The sequence below is a fragment of the Stenella coeruleoalba genome (genome assembly GCF_951394435.1).
Source record: "Stenella coeruleoalba genome assembly, chromosome: 17".
In the NCBI taxonomy this organism is placed as follows: Eukaryota; Metazoa; Chordata; class Mammalia; order Artiodactyla; family Delphinidae; genus Stenella; species Stenella coeruleoalba.
In genome coordinates this window covers 29,353,724-29,373,718 of record NC_137163.1, presented here as the reverse complement: position 1 = coordinate 29,373,718, position 19,995 = coordinate 29,353,724, and the positions used below count along the sequence as shown (strand labels likewise).

Sequence of the window (19,995 nt, the reverse complement as noted above, 5' to 3'; positions counted from 1 at the left end):
TGTTTGAATTAATTCCATATCCTCTAGAATTTAAGCCAACATCAAAATAATCAGTCTGTGAATAAATACACTACCACGTGTAAAATAGCTAGCACAGGGAGCTCACCTCAGTGCTCTGTGATGACCTAGATGGGTGGGGTGGGGGGGTGGATGGGAGGGAGGTCCAAGAGGGAGGGGATATAGGTACACATATAGCTGATTCACCTCACTGTACAGCAGAAATTAATACATTGTAAAGCAATTCTACTCCAATTAAAAAAAAAATTCTAAAAAAAATAAAAAATAACCAGTCTGTGAGAACTGAAATCTAAAGCTTTGAAGAAGTCTTTATAGGGTTTTTTGCATCCCTTTGACATAGGCCTAGACAGCCTGATTTTCATTTTGAAGGATAACTTTGATCATTTCTTTTTTTCACACTTTTCCATTAAAACTCTTAGATGACTAGGCCTGAGGCAGTTGAACACCACACCCAAGAAGGACCTACCTGTAATTTTGCTTTTCATTTCCTATGTGGAATCTGTCGTATTGTGAATAGGCTCGGTTTCCTTCCCAGTCCATTAACTCGATTCTTAGTGTGTACTGCCTCTGACTGGTTATGGCAAAAATAAACTCATTCCCCAGCCAATATTCACCAGAGGGATTTCCAAAACCCTGTGAAAGAAGACAGAGATGCAGTTGTTAATTCAGGGAGAAGCTCTTTCCATGTTTAGTATTAAGCTATGTTCTAAACAATAAAAAACATTCTTTAAAATTAAAGATGGTTCTTTCATATTTTTTTTTGGTTCTTTCATATTTTTATACACTTTCTTCGATTACTCACTCAGTATTTTTCTGCTATGTTTCCCCCCATCGAGGCTCATGTCTAACTCTTTATTACAGTAAATTCTGATATAGAAATCTGTGTAGATGAGATGTTTTCGAATTAAATGAATCTGGTTAATGGGTTTAACCAGTAAATGCTTCTCAATCACAGCTTGCTTTTGAAAACGTTTCTAAAATACTAGTTAACGGAATATTTTCAACATAGTTTAAATATTTTTCAATGAATATCATCAGCATAGTATCAGACAAGTTATTTAACAATATTATTATTATTTTTGTTATTATTATTCACAAGTCAAATTATGGGTAGATAATAACAGATTACTAGACCCTTAACTTCCCTAGCTTTAACATTTTCATTTTTAAGTAATAATAAGCAAATCTGTAAATCCAGAACTGTAATCATTTAAATACTTCGCCTCAATAGATTAGGATTTTGACACTTAAGAGCTAGTGAGTGAACCTAGCTGGCTGCTCCGCCCCAGAATCTCAGTATGGTTCCACTGTTCTCTTTAGGGCAATCCCAGTCACTGTTAGTGTGTTCAAAATAGTTTTCTTTGTGGAGTAAAAGAAAGTACACAAGAGAAAGCTAACTCTTAATGTTGGCTATGTTAGTGATAGGAAAATTTAAAACCCTAGGAAACTACTGGCATCCTAGATTTTGGGTATTCACAATTGCCTCGGAAAGTGTTCCTTGGTAAAACTTGAAGTTCAGTGTAATTCTTGATATATGGGTTTGTTTTACTGACCAGACTATGAACTCCTTGAGGACAGAAACTGTGTTGTATTTGTGAATCCTCAAAGACTAGTAGAATGCTGGCATACACTGGGCACTCCATATGTTTCATTGAAGTTCAAAGAAAATGGAAGAAAGGGAGGAAGGAAGAAAACAAAGGCTATGGCACCCTGCAATTGCATTCAGAGAAGTAACCTTAATACATAATTCTTGTTGTAGGTAATTTGGTTGTGTCTCAGGGGTGTTTCTTAAAGTGCCCAACTGAATCATAATCACTGGAGCACTAGTTGAAAAAAAATATTCCTGGCTCCAATTTGAATCAAGCTATCTGAGAGCCAGTCCATAAATCTGAATCTGAACAAACTCCCCGTTTATCTTGTGCACATTCATGCTTGGAAGACTTGGAGGTGTCCAGGAATCACATAATATACTTTTATGTTGCAGAAAGAAACATATTCTGGTTCATTGAGGTATTCATTAACAAAAGTTTTATTTTATCTGTATTAAGAAGAAGTATGAGGGAAGTACTAAAATAATCACAACAATCCTTATTTTCTCAACACAGAAGATAGAATTTGGAAAATATTTGTTTCTTTTCATATTTAATGTATATCAACTTTACAGAATTACAACTACAGTAGAAGTGTTCTTAACTGATTTCTCCTTTAACCAACTTAACATATGAATCATTATTCTCCATTCCTTACTTAAAATATATTGATGCCCAGAGTACACTGAAAGTATTAAATACATTTGTGCACTACTGTCTGCCAATTGAGTGACTTACCAAAGGCCAACTGCATTCGGTCTCAAACTCATTTATGCCAGTTCTGTTATTGTAATGATAAGATTTATAATGTTATGTAAATAAGTTAAATATTAGTGGGGAAAGAGGAGTTTTTGTTGTTTTGTTTTTTATAAAAACTAATTTAAATATTTAGATTTGCTCAATGAAAGCAAATCACTAAAAAACGCTTTTGAGCTATATGTTGTTGCAACAACTCTAAAAGACTGAGGAAAATAATAAAACTTTAGAGGATTTTTAATGTACATTACTTTGTATATGCCTTACTTGCTCTAGTTTAAAAAAAACAGAAGCTAGAAATTTGATGCATTTGATTATGGGAAAGTTTTATGAAAGAGCCACTGACTCAGAATTCCAAGCTTTGAGCCTACATTATAAACACATGGGTAAATGAATGTATATTTTTTATATTTCAATGAAATGTATTAGCATATAGAGGTACACTTTTAAGGTTATTCCCCAATTTAGCTTAGTTTTTGATTAACTGAACACCCTTTGTCCAAAGTGCAGTGGTTATATGCATCCCCAAAGATCATCTATCTACCTGTAGCTCAGAGTACAGGTAGATGATGAAGTCCATACTCCAGTGCCTCCTTTCTTCTCTGTTCCTAAGATGCTCAAGTCACACTTTGCAAGAGTCCCACAGTAGCAGGAAATCTTAGAGCAATTTAAGATGTGCTAAGAATTTTACACATTTTTAGGGCAGCTGGTGCTTCATACCAGGGAGAAGAGTAAAGCTTACCTTCTCCAATGAATAAGCAAAGCAGAAAGTTACAGGGGACTGAAAGTCAAAGAATTAGCACATTCTCAGTTGCAGCAGCCACTGGGAAGAAAAAGAAGACTGCTTGGATTCTCTTTGCATTTCTTCTCAGCTCAGACATGTCAAAACTCTCTCTATAGCCACTTGATTCCCTCTTTTGTGTAGCCAGTTAGAAGAGATTCAGTAATTGTACTAACTGTGAATAAGGAGGGTGGGAATGATGAAGTGTTAAGTTTTAGATCAAATATTTCCATGCCGTTGAAAGTGCTGCAAGGATAAAAGCTCTCCAGCTTAGTGAAAAGTACAGTGATCTCCAGCCAGCCTCAGAAAAGGAGAAGCATTTGTATCATTCCTCCAAGAGCCTCCATTCCCCTCTTGGCATGCAGGTTTGTACGCCCCTCTAAGCGGAGGTTAACAACCCTTCCTAAACAGTTTGCTTTTTCTGACTGAAAATAGAGGAAGAAGCAACTGAAAAGAAAGCAATGAAATTTGCTTTCATAAACAAAAATTTTATTTCATGCACCTTCTCAAAAAACTTTCTAAATATGCTGTATTGGCTACAAGGAATCAACATGACTGTTAGAGAGATAGTGTAGGGAAGAAACCTTCTAATAGCTGAGTGCAGTGATGCAGAAACAACCATTTCATCAGGAAGATGAAAAATTCAAGAAAGAAGGGGAAATGGGTTCCTAACATTAGTAAACTGTCTACTGGCTAGTTTATCAGGCCGGCCACGAATCTGACACCTAGGAATAAAGACTTGGCTTTGATTCAACAACTTCTACTCCCTCTCTCTGCTCCAATTTGAAGGCTTGCTCTGCCACACATTTGCTGTTACTTTTAAGCCTCCGTTTCCTTATATGCAAAACAAGGATTTAAAATGTCATTTCCATATATACTGTTGTGAGAAAAAAGTGAGAAAATATACCTAAAGCATCTAACTCAGTGCTGATGCATGAGAAGCACTTAACAAAAATCTAGTTGTTTTTATTATAATTAGAGAATATATCATAATATATAGTAATTTTCTGTTTACTCGCCTGTCTCCCAAGAGACTATAAGCTATATGATGTTAAGCAGGTTCTTTTCTACTCTGTACGAGAAAGGGAACAAGAATAATCCAGGTCTTGTCTTAGCCTGAGAATTAATAAGGGTATCGATAGGAACCAATTCTTTAAATGGCTTTCAGATGCTAGGAACTAATGTATTCTTATGACAAGTTGAATATTGGTTTATACAAATGAGTACTGTCATTTTAATCCGAGAAGTTAATTATTAAACAAGAAATTTAAACCACCTGGTTGCAACCGGGGCTAAACTATGACACAAACCATAGTTTGTGTCTACAGATTATCTTCTTACTCTTGTTTCTGCTTTCCTAATGCTAAAGAAAAGCTGTCTTCTTCAACTCTACTGTGGTCCTATATTTTTTAATCTCTTTCTCACTACATTTCAAAAGTTTTAGGATCTACAAAAGAGGTAATTTTTGAGATCTTAAGCCCATGCTAATAAACTGATCGTTCTGACACTTACTTTCAATTGGCAGTGCATATCAGAAAGAGCTGTGGAGCTTTTTCAAAATATAGATGACTTGGTTCCTGTATGGAGGTTCTGACTCAGTATGTCTTGGGTGGTCTTAGAGATCTGTACATTTAAAAGGTTCCCCAGGCGAGTGTGCTGTGTACTAAAGGTGGGGAACCATAGGATTATGACGTAGAATAACTATTCCAAGTGCAAATGAGAAAAAAAGAAATTAACCAGATCAAATTACCTAAGTGGTACAAGGGAAGAGATAAAACTTCATCTTCAGATTGAAGATATTAGGAGTTAAGTGTTGATTATGTACTATGGGGCTGTCCTTAAAAAAATTCATACTTATGCCTGAAATACAGAGATGACCAATGCACAAACAAGCAAAAAAAGGTTTACACATTATTGTACACATAACAGCTTACCACAGGTTTATATTTTACTCCAAATAAATAGCTTGCAACATTCATAAGAATAAAAGTAAAATATTATACAAAATTCAGGGCTGACACTGAAAAAGCAGCAAATCCTTATTGAATAAACAAACAATAGTAATAAAAATAGAATTTCTTCCTTTTTATAAATAAAGTCCAAGGATGCTATGCCATATCGTTTCATGAAAACTGTTTAGTTATGTCAATCATAATTGTATGAAAGATTTTGATATCATAATTCAGAGAGATTGTTAATCAATTTTAATTCTCCTTTAGCTCTTTAATAAAAGGCAAAAGACCCTGGAATTTAGCTTAAACTAATACTGACTTAAAATTGGCCTTAAAAACCACATTTTGCTAAAAAAAAAAAAAAAAAAAAAAAAAAAAAAAGCACAGAGGGGAAAGATCAATATTCGTTAGTTTTTGCCAAAATCTGCAGAAATGTTCAGTTTTGGCTTGTATTTTTCCAAGTTAATAAAATAATTGTCCCTGATACTTTATTTCTTTTGTCTGATAATGCTCATAGGAAGTGCTGACTTTTTATAGCTGAAACAATTGAAAACAGACACAGTCCATGTATCCTATGGATTTCATCTCTTTTCATAAAATCATTAAAGAAAACAGATAAGAACTCAGGGTTACCGAGCTGTGGCTTTCCAAAGGTGCTTAGTATACGATTCAATTGTGCATCTCCTCTAACTGCTGAGACAGCCCAAGAAAGATCAGAGGATGATTTATTTCAGCATTTTAAACTTCTTATGTATTTTTCTCCTTTTAATGTGAAGAGTTTAAAATGCAGTTGAAAATGTGCTCTTAATTTCTTTCCAGAAACAAAGAACTCCCAGAAGGTATTGTGCTCAGCCTGAAATACTTGTTTGTCAGTAGGAAGCTCTGTTTATATGGGTAATTGTTTTCCATACAAAGACAGGTTGTCTCCAGGGCATTAGTCACTACCTTCTGTAAAGTTAGGCCACTGGGGTACTGTTTGGAACTCCTAGCTTGATTGGGCTTTATATGCAAAAGTACTCCTGGTAAGTGTTATTGCTGGAGGCCACTAAATGGTATCCTTATGGCTCGAAGGAGTTAATATAGTTCCTTAAGTGCCTCATTTTAAAAGCCCACTCCAGACTTCCCTCTCAGCAAACATCTTTACAAATCCATAAACCAGGTTTTGCTTAATCTCCTCATAAGGAAGTTTAAGTGAAAACAAAGCTTAGGTAAAAGATTTTGTAGGCTTAAAGCCAATGTTAAGAATCAAATAAATTGCAAATCTTCCATGTTAAGAGAGGTTTAAAAATTATCATTATATATATATTTGTAATTTCATGTGTTGGTAATTTTAACATATTGTTCTGGAGACCTTATGAAGCAAGAGGCAGCCCATAGATGTCAACCAGAATAAAGGGAAGGAGGGAGGAAAGGCAGAAAAGAAGAAGGGATAAAACTTTATTTCTATACTCAGTGCCTGAGAAAGAAGTGAAGCATCTTACTGCATATAAAACATCAGGGAAGACTGAGGAAGAAGTGGTACATGCCAAGAAGTTCTTTTTCCCAAAGGATGTACACCCTAGCAGCAAGTTCTGATTCAGGGAGCAGAAGTGGGTGTGACTGATAAGCGTTGGCATAAGGGGTCTATATCCATTCTTTGTGGAGTCATTATTTTGTCTTTAGGTGAAAGAAAAGCTCTGGAGGAAACACTTTATATCATGTGTTTTGGTGAAAATTAACCAAGTTATAACATATAATAAATTCTTTTAATTAAAACAAAAAGACATCATCAGACTCATTTTTGCCAAAATGTTTCAGAAGTTTGGAGTTTATCTCATTTCTGACCATGTAGAATTGACACTCAGAGGATAAACTGTTCGAGTTTGAATAAAACATGATAGTCTTTCTACTTTAAAAAAGGGGAAAAAAATAAAAAATAAATAAAAAAGGGAGAGGAGTAAACTTCACAAAAGTTTGGGGCTTTTGGTTATTGTGAATAAACAATAATTCAGTCCTATTCCAATAATTTAAAAAATTGCTTAAAATATATACATTTGGTAAATGCTTATAAGACATGAATCAATGCCATCCTTCATACGTCAGTCTCTTACTTAACGTGCCTAGTTTGCCAAGGCAGCAGATGCTTACAGCTAGTAAGTCACCATTTTGGAAAGTCACTGTGATGACAACTTTATATCAAATTTTCTTTTACCATTAGTATTAATAATAATGTATTTCAGACTTGCCAGAATCTATATTTATAGTCTAATTCTCAGATAACTGCTTCATGTCTCATTTTAGTGGTGAAAATAATCATGATTTAAGGTGATTTGCAAAATAATATTTTTGCCAGAGTTAAGAAAAAAATTTGCAGTCTTTGATGTTTTAATCTTGGATCATGATAATACTTACTATTTACTGACAATTCAATGTGCCAAGAGCTTTACTTATAGCTAATCCTCACAATATCCCTGCAAGGCAGATGAGGTACTATTATTAATGTACTCTTTTAACAAGTGAGAAAGTTAAGGTATGGGTTAAGTGATTTGCCAAAAATCACTCCATTTGTAAGTGGCAGAGTAAAGACTAGAGCAGTGCATGTGTAAGACAGGAAGCCATGTCTCCAGGGTGACCCCAGAACCAAGAATCTTCAGTCTACAGAACTCAAAGAATAGAAATGTTGCTCCTGGAGCTCTTCACAGAGCAAGAAATCTTTTAATATGAAAACTCTGGGTTCCAGCAGCTTATATGGACTGATTCAAGCCTAGCCAATCAGCTTCTATGTTTGAGATTCCCCTGATCCTTTAAATTTCACCCTGATCCCTGGACTGTGGAGACAGACTTCAAGAGCCTTGCCTCTTGTCTCCTTACTGGTTGACCTCGAAATAAAAGCTCTTTCTTTTCTCAAAAGCCTGTGCCATAGTATTGGCTTCTACAAACCTTAGGCAACGAGCCCTTGCTTGGCAACATCACCTTTATCCTATGTTCTCACAGGTAATTTTGTATAATAGGTTTGATATAAAAATTACGTAAGAATTTATGTATGAGGCTTACACATATTAAACACTGAAAGGGTTAGATATGATGATGGTGATCATGATGATGATGATGAGGTCTGCTGGTATTTTGGAGACCTCAGTGAATCATGCCTCACAGTTCACACCCTTGTGTACTTGTCTCACTTTGAATCTGGACTGGCCCTGTCATCAACTTTAACTAAAAGAATGTAGTGGAAGTGAAACCATGCCATTTCTGGGTCTAATAAATCTTAAAAAGGACTGGAAGGTTCTATTTTTGTGCTTGAGGGATGCCAACTGCCACTTAGTAAGTCTGATGACCCTGGATCACTATACTGGGAGAAGCCCAACTTAACCACATCGAGGAGTTCTCAGTCCATAGCCAGCAACAACTTGCCAGCCATGTGAGTGAAGCCATTGGTAGTACCTCCCAGTCCTGCACCACAGCCCACAGCCCTGCACACTTCCCTTGTCCTGGCTCATGTACACAGCCTGGGTCTAAATTCTAGCTTCCTCCACCCTCATTCAACCAGGAACAAATTCAGACAATATGTAACAGTTCACTAAATAATTTCAGTAATATATTTTTCCTTCTGATGCACACGTGGAAATCATTTACTGAAAAAGATTTATGAGTGTTTTGTGTTTAATGAGAATAATGTCACAAACGTTATTTTAATTTTTAAATAACTGAAAGACATCTAAAAATACAAAAGTTTATCACATTGTGTAGTGAAGAAAATCTCATGATAAAACATCAAAAACTATGTAAATTCTTCCATCTTACCATTTTATATTCTTTCCAACCTCTTTGGAAATCTAGACTTCCATCTTCACGATGCTGTATTACAGTCCAACCTCCCCCATTGAGATCCATATTGCAAAATACCTGACAAAGGGAAAATAAAGTCAAGTGAAAATTATGTCTATTTTAAACAAACAGGTATCAGATATGTTTCAAGACAGAAATAGGATGGATAGGCCTACAGACAAAAATAATAAAAACTGCCATGTTGAAAATATTAATTTAGACATTTTATTGGCTATTTCTTCCTGTATTTGAGTTGTTTCTGATTAAATCCCATCAAATGATAAATTACTTGTAAAGGTTTAAATCAGTCAGCTGAAAATTGTCTCAGTCACAGACTATAAAAATTATTTTTAAAAAGTTTGTCTTAAATGGTAATAGGCATTATGTATATTCTATTTTTTAAAATGCTACTAAAAGTTTCCAAAGTTACAGACCATTTTATTGCTAAAACATAAGATTTGGAATTTTCTATCTTTAATTTGTTAAATCACAATATACTAATAATGAAGGTTTTGGAAAAATAATATTTAAAAAATCATTTATATTTAGCTATTACACATTTCATTGTATATTAACTCCTACATGCTCATATACAACAATAATTATTCTTGATGGTTCAGTATTACATTAGAGGCAAAATTTGGTCCCCAGCATATGGAGAACACATTATTTGCTTGAATTTTTGTCACGAACAATAAGAAGAGAACATGACATACTGTATTCCTTCTGACTGTGAGAAGCATTTCTTTCCCATGTGGAAAAGTTATCCAAATCTTTCAAAGATTATGCTTATTTCAATTTTTCTAAATATAATACTATTTATTTAGAAATTGATTCATTTCCCCCAGAGTCCACCCAAGGAGAGAAACATATCTGTAATGGCATTATCTTTGGAGAGCAATCACTGTAATTGATGTAGCATAAATGTGGCAGCTTGATTATTCAAGGGCTCAGCTTTGGGGAACATCATTCCCCCGGCAATTGACTACTAAAGCAATTTGGAGGCTGGCTAAAGGTGTAGATATGAGGCAACAGCAGCAGGCACGCTGTGTGGGCAAAGAGCCTGATTAAAGGAAAACCTCAAGTGTTTTCCTTGAGGCATTAAATTTGGAGCACAAATGGCTAAAGGGTATGAAAACAATGACAAGAACTGTTATTCAAAGGACAAATTGTCCATGTACTTCCTCGGAGTAAAAGGAACTAGGAGGTACATACTTAACTGTGAGCATACAAAAATAGGCAAAATGCTCTCCTGAGGGCTCTTCCTCTAATTTGAACATGCACCCATCAGTATGTATTCATTATCACTAGGAACTGACTCACCTCCAAGATCACAGATTTGAAATTCCTCTCCCTGTCCTAAATTTCTCCCTCTATTAATCCCTTAACCTCTATGCACCTGCTCTTTGTCCTCAAGATAACCTCCATCTAGTCTTTTGTCTTCCTTAATTCTAATTCTAATTCAATTTTTTTCACCCAACAAGCATTTTTGGGCATTGATTCTGTGTTACAACTGGCGATATTATGATGAACGAAATACGGATAATTTCCTTAAAACACCTAGAAGTTAAAACACTGAGTGCCCCTGTAGAGTTAAAGAGATGTGGGAATCCACAATTTTCAACTCTAGTGACCTGAGAATAATAGTCAGTAATCTAAATGAGAAATTTAAGGAAGAGAGCTAACATGTGAGAAAAGAAAATGATCATGGTTTTGAAAACCTAGGGTTTCAGATAGCATAGTCATCCAAAAGGGGGAGTTTATTGATCAGTTAGAGATGATCTAACTGTAGGTAGATCAAGGGTAAGAATAAGGATAAGAGCATGAGGGACTAAGAAAGAAATAGTCATAACAATAGTATGCTTTTTAACTGCTAGATAATTTAAACACTTTACACGCATTTTCTAATTTATCTCACAAGAACCCTGTGATGTAGGTATGATTATTATCTCCATTTTGCAGATGAAAAACCTAAGGCTTTGAGTATTTCAGCAACTTACCAATGGTTATTATTAATATAACAGGTACTGGATCTAGGATTTGAACCCCCTGTTTACCTAATTCAAAATTATATTAGGGGTAATTTTCTTGAAAGCAGTAGTTGATAGCACAAAGATGGAATTTTAAAGAAGTAAAAAAAAAAAGTGGAAACAGATGTGGGGGGAGGGTCGGGTCCAAGAATGGGCTTTGGTGAACCACTGATGGAGATAAAAGACACCAATAACCTTTAGACAGGCAGGAACTTCATTTTATTTGCTACTGTCCCTGGTGCCTAGAGCAGTAGGGACAGTAGCCTAGCAGGTACTAAATGAATATTTGTTGAAACACTAGAGATGCAATAAGGAAAGACATAAAATAGGAAAACTTGATTAATGGAATGCAGTGAAAGCTGGGGATGGATTTTGAGTTGGGGGAATAATCTACTTAATCAAATATTCCAGACAAGTCAAGACAAATAAAGATTAAGAAAATACACACTTAAATTTAAAATGAAGGAGCCATTAGTGACCTTGAAGAGAGAGACTGAAGGATTTCTGTAAGAATAAAATCCAGATGGCACAGTTTACAGAGGGCATAGTTGGCGATTCAACACAAGTGGCCAAATGGAACTTTACTGGTAAAACAGATAAGAGTGAGTGAAAATGTCAAGGAAATATTTTGTTAGAGGAAACTAATTTCACTTGTTTTTAAATTATATTTTACCCTGCCTTGACTGGTTATTCTAGAATTTTTTTCCAGATTTTGATTTCCTAATGGACACTGATTGACTGAAAGTTTGCCAAACTGTGTTTGCAAACCTATAAAGTCCACTTAACACACTCAGGGAAAGGAATAACTACATCTATAAATATAGAGTGTGTAGAGAAAACTGTTCTTTACAGTTTTTTTATTACTATTATCTATGTTATTAAAATTCTATGCACTTAAAAAGTTTTAAAATCACTCACTAATTTTAGAAAAAGACAACTTTCCTTTTAAACAAAGGTATCTAGTGACTTGAAAATGTTAAGATGTGTTGGGAGTACTTCTTAGGTAAAGACCCAGAGAAAGTTGCCCAGAGGAGAGAGAAGTTACGCAGGCAGATTACAGCCTTTGGAAGCTAAAGTGCAGAGAACTTAAGAGGTTAGACTTATGCTCTACAATTCTTATTAGGACTCAGTAATAACAGCAAGGATAACAGCTGCCATTTGTGGAATGTGGACACAATAGAACTGAATGACACATTGGTTAGGGGCATGGACTCAGGTGCAACATTGCCTGTGTTCAAGTTCCACCTCTGCTCTCTCAAGCTATGTCATGGATCTTTTGCAAGGGTTAAATGAGTCAATGCATATGGAGTTTTTAGAACAGTGTTTGGCACACACTAAGCTTTGTCATTAATCTCTTAGATGTATTTTACAGATGAGATAATATGTATTTATATTGTGCACATGTACTCTATGTATATAATATCTCATATATTAATAACAGCTATTATATATATTTCACATAATTTATTATGTATAATTTGTTATGAATAATATAGAACATATAAAGCCAAAATATATAGAAGTTCAGTAAACTGTCCTTATGATTACAATTACCAGCTTCTTGTTAATAATATTGGCAACATCAATCTTTGAGCATGCTTTTTAGTGTACGTGTATATGTATATATATACATATATGTATATGTACATATATATATGAAGCTGGATTCAAGCTAGCACACACACACAAAAGACCATGTTATTTCTAGTCTGAAGAAAAATAAAAAGTCTATGCTTAACAGATGAAGGAAGTTAAAAAAATTAGGTGGTTGGTTACAAAAGATTTGAGATACGAAAGGACTTGAAAAGTTCCTTCGCCAATATGGTATGGTTTGTGCTATCTGGCAGTGTCCTTCCTGTAGACACAGGCCCCACTACATTTACTATGCCTGTTGCATTTATTGATCATATGACTTGGGCTTAACTCTATTCGAGAAAAGATTGAACTGGCTCCTATCCCAGGCAAGGTCAAAGCTTTCAAGCATTAAATATCCTTTAACATAATATAACGATTTAAACCCAAACAAAAAGGGGAAATTTGATTCACATAGTTCTTATGCTTTTATGCCGTGTGCAAGTTGGAATGATTAACCTTGTGAGTGTTAATTATTTTTCCATAACCTTAAATAAAAAAGGCTCAATACATTTGTTATAGTCCTTTTCCAAGAATTAGGGAAATTATAAATTCAGAAACAAATTTTTAAATATTTTACGATAATCAGAGTTATGATTTAATGGTTTGTTTTAGTGAATGAAACTAAGCTGGTTATAGTACATTTGGTTTTAGAAACATGAAATAAAAGGAAAAATCCTATTCCCTACTAATATGCATTGAAGGGAATTCAGAGAGGAAGATAACCACGAGCCATTAATGATGAAAAAGAGTAAAAAATAAATATATAAATGATCTAATTCTCATTTTCTATCTGCTTGAAAATTTTAATAGTCCTAGAAAACTGCCTTTGGCTTCCATGTCATATTTGAAAAGATAATACTCTTCTAACTTTTGCAGACAGTCTTTCTTGGCAAGGAATGATGTCAGTCAAAACAACTGTGTAACAATTGTGTATACCTGCAACTCTCACTCTGCCTAAAATTAATAATTCCTATTAATAGTTTTTGTTAATTGCCTAAATAGGCCAATTTAATTGATTGATCCATATCTTATATCATACATAATTGAACTTTTTGTTTTGTTTTTATATAGGCTTGCCTTGAGTTTCTTACCCTTGCTAGAACTTCTGCAAGCATTAAAATGAGCAAAGTTTTTGTTAAGCATATCCACGATTAGCACCAAACTTTATAGCTCCAAAGTATAATCTACATGGAAGGGTGAAGGTCCTAAAGATGCATTTTCCAAGCACTTTTTATAGAACTGAGAGGATACCAATTATTTATATCAAAATAAGAAAAGAAAATGAGGAAGTGGGATGGCTTACAATCAGAACATAATTTTCTGACAATAAACTCTTAGCCGTGTCATTCACATAGGTTCCTATAAAAAATTATGAATGGTACGGCTTCAGTCAATACTAATATAAGTAATTATCCTACTTAGTCCCCTCTTAAGATGGTACAGTCTAGAGTTAATTCTTTTGTTACAAAGTTTGTGTTCAATATTTACTATGTGATTTGGGCAAGTTATTTTTCTAAAACAGGGATAATGGGAGCACCTATATCATAGAGTCATTGAAAGGAGTAAACAAGTGAGGATATATATCTAAAGTGCTTAGAATAGAACCTGGCAAACTGTAAATGCACAGTACTTTTGAACTATTATATTAATCAGTTTCTAAATTACATTGGGGAAGTTCACACAATATTTGTTCTCACTAATGTTAAGCTATGTGAATATAATAAGGGATTTAAAACAAAACTTGCTACCTACCAGAAAGGGCAGGTGCATCAGCCTAAAGTATCCATCTCCAGAACAGAACAATATTACTACTTGTGAGAGGATCATGATCAGAAAAGAGAAAGAAAAAAACAAGGGAATGAACACTTAAGTCAAGAGGAAGGCCAAAGTCTTTCTTCCTTATGGTCAGTTATCTCCCCCTCTCACCATGCTCTGCTATTATTTCCAATTAAACTAAATCTAATGACAGTACAAATGACGTGAATTTATCCTTCTTCCATCTGAAGCGCCATGGGGCTGTTTCTATAGTGATAAAATTTGCCTCTTACAGGCCTGTATTGATATGATTGCTAATCTGTTTGGGGTAATATTTTTCCCTGGGACTAAATCTAGTAAGTTTAATTTAGCAGGTATTTGGCATTTGTTGATTTAATGTTTTAGATTTTTTTTAAGAACAACACCGAAGCTCTATAATATGTAAAATTCATTATTTTGCAGAGGCGTAAATTTAAATCATGTTATCGTTGTGAAACCAACATAGAAGTCAGCCACTGAACTAGTGAACTGGATCCTCTAACCCACTCTTTCATGTAATCTTTTAAAAAAGCAAATTTATTTAAGTTTATAAGTTATTGTTCAAGTTTATGAGTTATTGTTCAAGTTTATGAGTTATTCAAGATTATGAGTTAGGATACTTTTCTTCCACCCTAACAGAAGCAGTGGTTCTGCAAACAGCCTGTGCGTTATTTGCATCTCAAAGCATTTTGAACTAGAATAGAGTTATGAATTTACATGACTTAAATTTAATGGAATGATCAAACTTTACTTGTAATGCTCTCACTAAGGGCCACGTGGTAGTATTGGTGACGGACTGAAAAAGATTCTAAAAGTGTAAAAGTTAATCTAAAAACTTTAAAAATTATTTTATTTATATATTCATACATATATAATTATTAACAGTTTAAAAGGAAGATCACAATATTTTTAGTTAACTTTATTTTTATAGTCATTATGTTAGAGGGGACGTGACAATCATTTAGGGGTTCTGTCAGGTCTTGGGCAGCAAAACAGGTAAATTGCAGAAAGTCTTTATGTTAGCTCCACTTCTCTCCCCCAGGACAGTTTCTAACACACTTCACATGCCATCTGTATGGTGTGTCAGTGTGTGGGTGTGCATATATGCCTGTGCACATGTATGAATTGAATTTAAACTTAAGGATGATTTTAAGATATCAGTAAGCAGAGTAGGAAGGTTTCCTGTCATATGATCCAAAGGATTCAAAAAGCTCATTTTTACAATAAATTACCCTCTCCTCTTTACTCCTAAACTTGCTACTGTACCTTCACAATTTTTTTTTTTTTTTTTAAGATATGGAACACCCGATTCAGTGAAATTTTGCACAGAAGCCCAAAATGAAATACAGTGAAACCAAACTTCTCTGGTAGGTGACCCAGGTAGCAATGTCCATAACTGCCTGCCACCTTTTTTACCCCCTGCACTTTATCTCTTCCCCCTGTTATAGGTCAGTATGGAAGACCTCTTTTCAGAAGAAAATTTTGTTCCAGCAAAGGGAAAAATCATTGAGCTAACTTAAACCACTAATTTTCACTGAAATCAGCAGAGAGGATAGTAGAGTCCAGACTCTCCCTCTTGACATATGTGTGACATCTGTGACATCTGGCAAACTGGTCTCCATGATCCATTTCTCTCACCCATCAAAGGAAACTAACAATCAGAATGACTAAGTAAGTTAGGTTTACTTACTATATACTACACAGAAGTGTTGGTATTATCATCAGCAGGTCATTTATTTATTCATTCATTTCAGCACATATTTACTGAGGACCTATTATGTGCCAGAAACTATTCTGGGTCCTGGGAAATCAAAGATGAAAGTAAAATCCTTGCTTCATAGAATTCTGGTAGTGAGAGAGTCATGCAAAGTTGCTTGAGGGAATCGGGGAAAGCCTTCCAAGAGCATTTGCACAGTACCCAGAGGAAATGGGGACAAAGGACTGGTAATTTAGGTGGGGCAATGAAAGGAGAAAAATTGTTCCATCTTTTGAGGATAAAGCACTGCAAGGACAGGTGGTCCTCTTGGGGTCTTGAGCATCTGGCTAAAGTTTTTTATACGTTGAAAAACAGGGCTTTCTTCAAGGCTCTCCATAAACCCTGCTTCAAGCAGCCTCTATCACTACACTTCTACAGTATGTTATAATTTCTGCGTAATTGTCTGTCTTCACCACTACACTGGGAACTGTTTTATATTATGTCCCTAGTCATTTACTGACAAATAAATGACATACACTTAATATGTATTGAATGAAGGAATGGATGGATGATTTAATGAATAAATAGGGAGAAAGTGTATATAGAAGAGGTGTGACAGCAAGACAGTGTTTTCTTACTTCAGAGTTTACTTTGGATCCTGTTCAATATACTGATGAAAACTATCCTCCAACACACTCTCTTAGGTAAATATGAAAAGCAAATCCTTTCAAGATTATGAGTTAAGATCGAATATGTTTCTCTACCCAAATAGGAGGAGTGGTTCTAGAAACATGTCTCTAGCTCTCTCTCCACGGTATTTGAACTGTAGATGATGTGTACCATCTGGGTCCTTGGGACTTTAGAAGATGGTTCCTAACTCATCTCCATGCACTTGAAGTATATGTGACTTCAACATGTAATCTGTACAAGGCAAGCATTTACGAACAATGGGACATTCCAGGAATGAGCAGAGAGTAAATGGAAAACTGTGTGTGAAATAGGGATGGGATATGTGAGGGTTGGAAGAGGTCTGTACAATAGGGTTTTCATCTTTTATGGACCTGGGAAACAGAGTATCTTTGGGAGAAAAGAGCTCAGGCACAAATATTTTCAGTTTAACAAGCCCACAAATCAATCTGATTATTCAGCAATTCAACTAGGATCTGCTTTACATCTCATAAACAAACACTTCTGGTTTTACCTTTTTGGGTTCTGGCATATTATTAATATAAATAGTGTAGATTCCACTTTTATTAAAACCAGCTTGATATACATCTGCACAGTCTCTAAATGGCTTTTCTTCCTCTTTTTTTCCTCCCTTTAGTAAAACTGCAAAAAAAAAAAAAAAAAGATTGCAATACGTGAATATCAGTACCATTAGTGCCCAAATGGACTCTAAGTATAGGTAAGCAAGTCTTCATTTCCTCCAAACAAATGTCAATGTTGCATTTATTGAAAAATCAATCATAAGAACAATACTAGATTTTGAGGTGACTCACAGAATTACAAAACTATAGGAAAAATATGTGATCAGTTTATAACTGAATACTTTTTATATTTTGCTTAATTTCTTGTTTTTTTCTCTATCACTTCCAGAACATCAACTCAAGGGACAAATAATTTGATCATGTAACACCTGCAATTGGTAACAATTTTGTCAATGTTTCTAAAATTTCTAAAACATTCTTACCTACATTTCATAGGAAAGTTTGAAAAATGCTAAAGCATTTTCGGAGGAGGGAGAGGTGAAGATAAATTCAAACATCAAAACATAATATGGAGGTTTAAGATGCTAAAAGAAGGTTGTACTGTTTTTCTGTGGCTTTATATTGAAGAGCTCCTAGAAATTTTTATTTTTTAAAAACTCTCAAAATAATTAAAAGGTAGAAAGAAGTCCCTGATCCAATTTAACTATCTAGAATGAAAAGGGAAGTAAACTTTGTTTTTTATTTAATGGTCTGAAGTTAAACTATCAGGTGGATGACATACAAATAGAAGAAGAAAAATTAATAAAATTTGGCTGGGCTTCCCTGGTGGCGCAGTGGTTGAGAGTCCGCCTGCCGATGCAGGGGACATGGGTTCGTGCTCTGGTCTGGGAGGATCCCACATGCCGCGGAGCGGCTGGGCCTGTGAGCCATGGCCGCTGAGCCTGCATGTCCGGAGCCTGTGCTCCACAATGGGAGAGGCCACAACAATGGGAGGCCCGCGTACCGCAAAAAAAAAATATAATAAGATTTGAAATTAAGTTATATAGGTGGAAGAGCTCAGTAAAAGCTGGAAGTCAAGTGGAAAAAGAAATTTAATTAGAGATATAGTCTCCACTGAGAGGAACTTTATTTCATTCATTGAGCTTCAACCACCATTAAGTTCTTATTAATGAGATCAAAATACAAAAATGCCTCATTTACTAGTCCTCAGCTAAAGATATGGGTGGTATCTTTATAAAATATTTATGATTTAGTATTTTCTAATAAATACATGTTATTTAAGCAATTTGTTTCATTAGCCTAAGAATATTTTATAATCTTGCCCTTAAAGTCTCTGGTTACTTAATAATTATCTGTTTTCAATCACTCTGAGTCACTATGGTATTTTAAAATAATAATATCAAAGGTAAGCTATGAATCAGTGCTTTTAAAATGATTTTAAATGTTCTAACAATCTAAAATACTAACCTGATTTATATTTGACACATGGTGTTACTAATTTATAAGTAATTAAAAATTAACAGTCTAATCTTTGTAGAAAGAATGACTATCTCAATATAAATATTTCAAATTTTCAAAAATTACTATGGTTCAAGGAAATGAAATATCCATGTCATATATGTTGCTATAACAAAAATATAGAATTATAACATTTAATAGCATTATGGTTCTCTACATAGCTCCTGTTTGCACTAGTGGTTTTGCCTACTTATATTAAAAGCTACTTCTAAACACCACCCATCACAATTGCAATATCAGGGACTTCCCTGGTGGCACAGTGGTTAAGACTGCGTGCTCCCCTACCTAAGTGTCCGTCATTGGATGAATGGATAAAGAAGATGTGGCACATACATACAATGGAATATTACTCAGCCATAAAAAGAAAGGAAATTGAGGTATTTGTAGTGAGGTGGATGGACCTAGAGTCTGTCATACAGAGTGAAGTAAGTCAGAAAGAGAAAAACAAATACCGTATGCTAACATATATATATGGAATCTAAGAAAAATAAAAAGGTCATGAAGAACCTAGGGGTTAGACGGGAATAAAGACACAGATCTACTAGAGAATGGACTTGAGGATATGGGGAGGGGGAAGGGTAAGCTGTGACAAAGTGAGAGAGTGGCATGGACATATATACGCTACTAAACGTAAAATAGATAGCTAGTGGGAAGCAGCCGCACAGCACAGGGAGATCAGCTCGGTGGTTTGTGACCACCTAGAGGGGTGGGATAGGGAGGGTGGGAGCGAGGGAGACGCAAGAGGGAAGAGATATGGGAACATATGTATATGTATAACTGATTCACTTTGTTATAAAGCAGAAACTAACACACCATTGTAAAGCAATTATAGTCCAATAAAGATGTTAAAAAAAAAAAAAAAAAGACTGCGCACTCCCAATGCAGGGGGCCCAGGTTCGATCCCTGGTCCGGGAACTAGATCCCACTTGCATGCCACAACTAAGGAGCCTGCCTGCCAGAACTGAGGAGCCCATGTGCCACAACTAAGAAGCTGGTGAGCCGTAACTAAGCAGGCCACCTGCTATAAGTAAGACCTGATGCAACCAAATAAATAAATAAATATTTAAATAAAAACACACACAAAAAGAACAATTGCAATATCAACACAAAATAAGTAATCAGAGGATTAACATTATATGATGGTGAAGAGCATTGCATAGAATGTATGCAAATAGCAATTAAAAATGAATATTTATATACTCAAAAGCTAC

At 34.9% G+C, this 19,995-nt stretch overlaps 1 protein-coding gene across 12 annotated transcripts in view; it reads right to left on the bottom strand.

Annotated features, from left to right (window-relative positions):
• Positions 1-19,995, bottom strand: part of ANGPT1 (angiopoietin 1) — a 476,344-nt gene that overhangs the window by 134,070 nt on the left and 322,279 nt on the right. For all 12 annotated transcript variants that reach the window (XR_013824499.1, XM_079901385.1, XM_079901383.1 and 9 more), the window contains 3 exons: positions 17,260-17,387; positions 8,880-8,981; positions 485-651 (listed from right to left, as the gene is read on the bottom strand). Coding sequence is in view for 11 of the 12 variants with exons in the window: in XM_079901385.1 (XP_079757511.1) it covers positions 485-651; positions 8,880-8,981; positions 17,260-17,387 (397 nt within the window). In the remaining variant the exon portion in view is untranslated. The remainder of the gene's footprint in view (positions 1-484; positions 652-8,879; positions 8,982-17,259; positions 17,388-19,995) is intronic.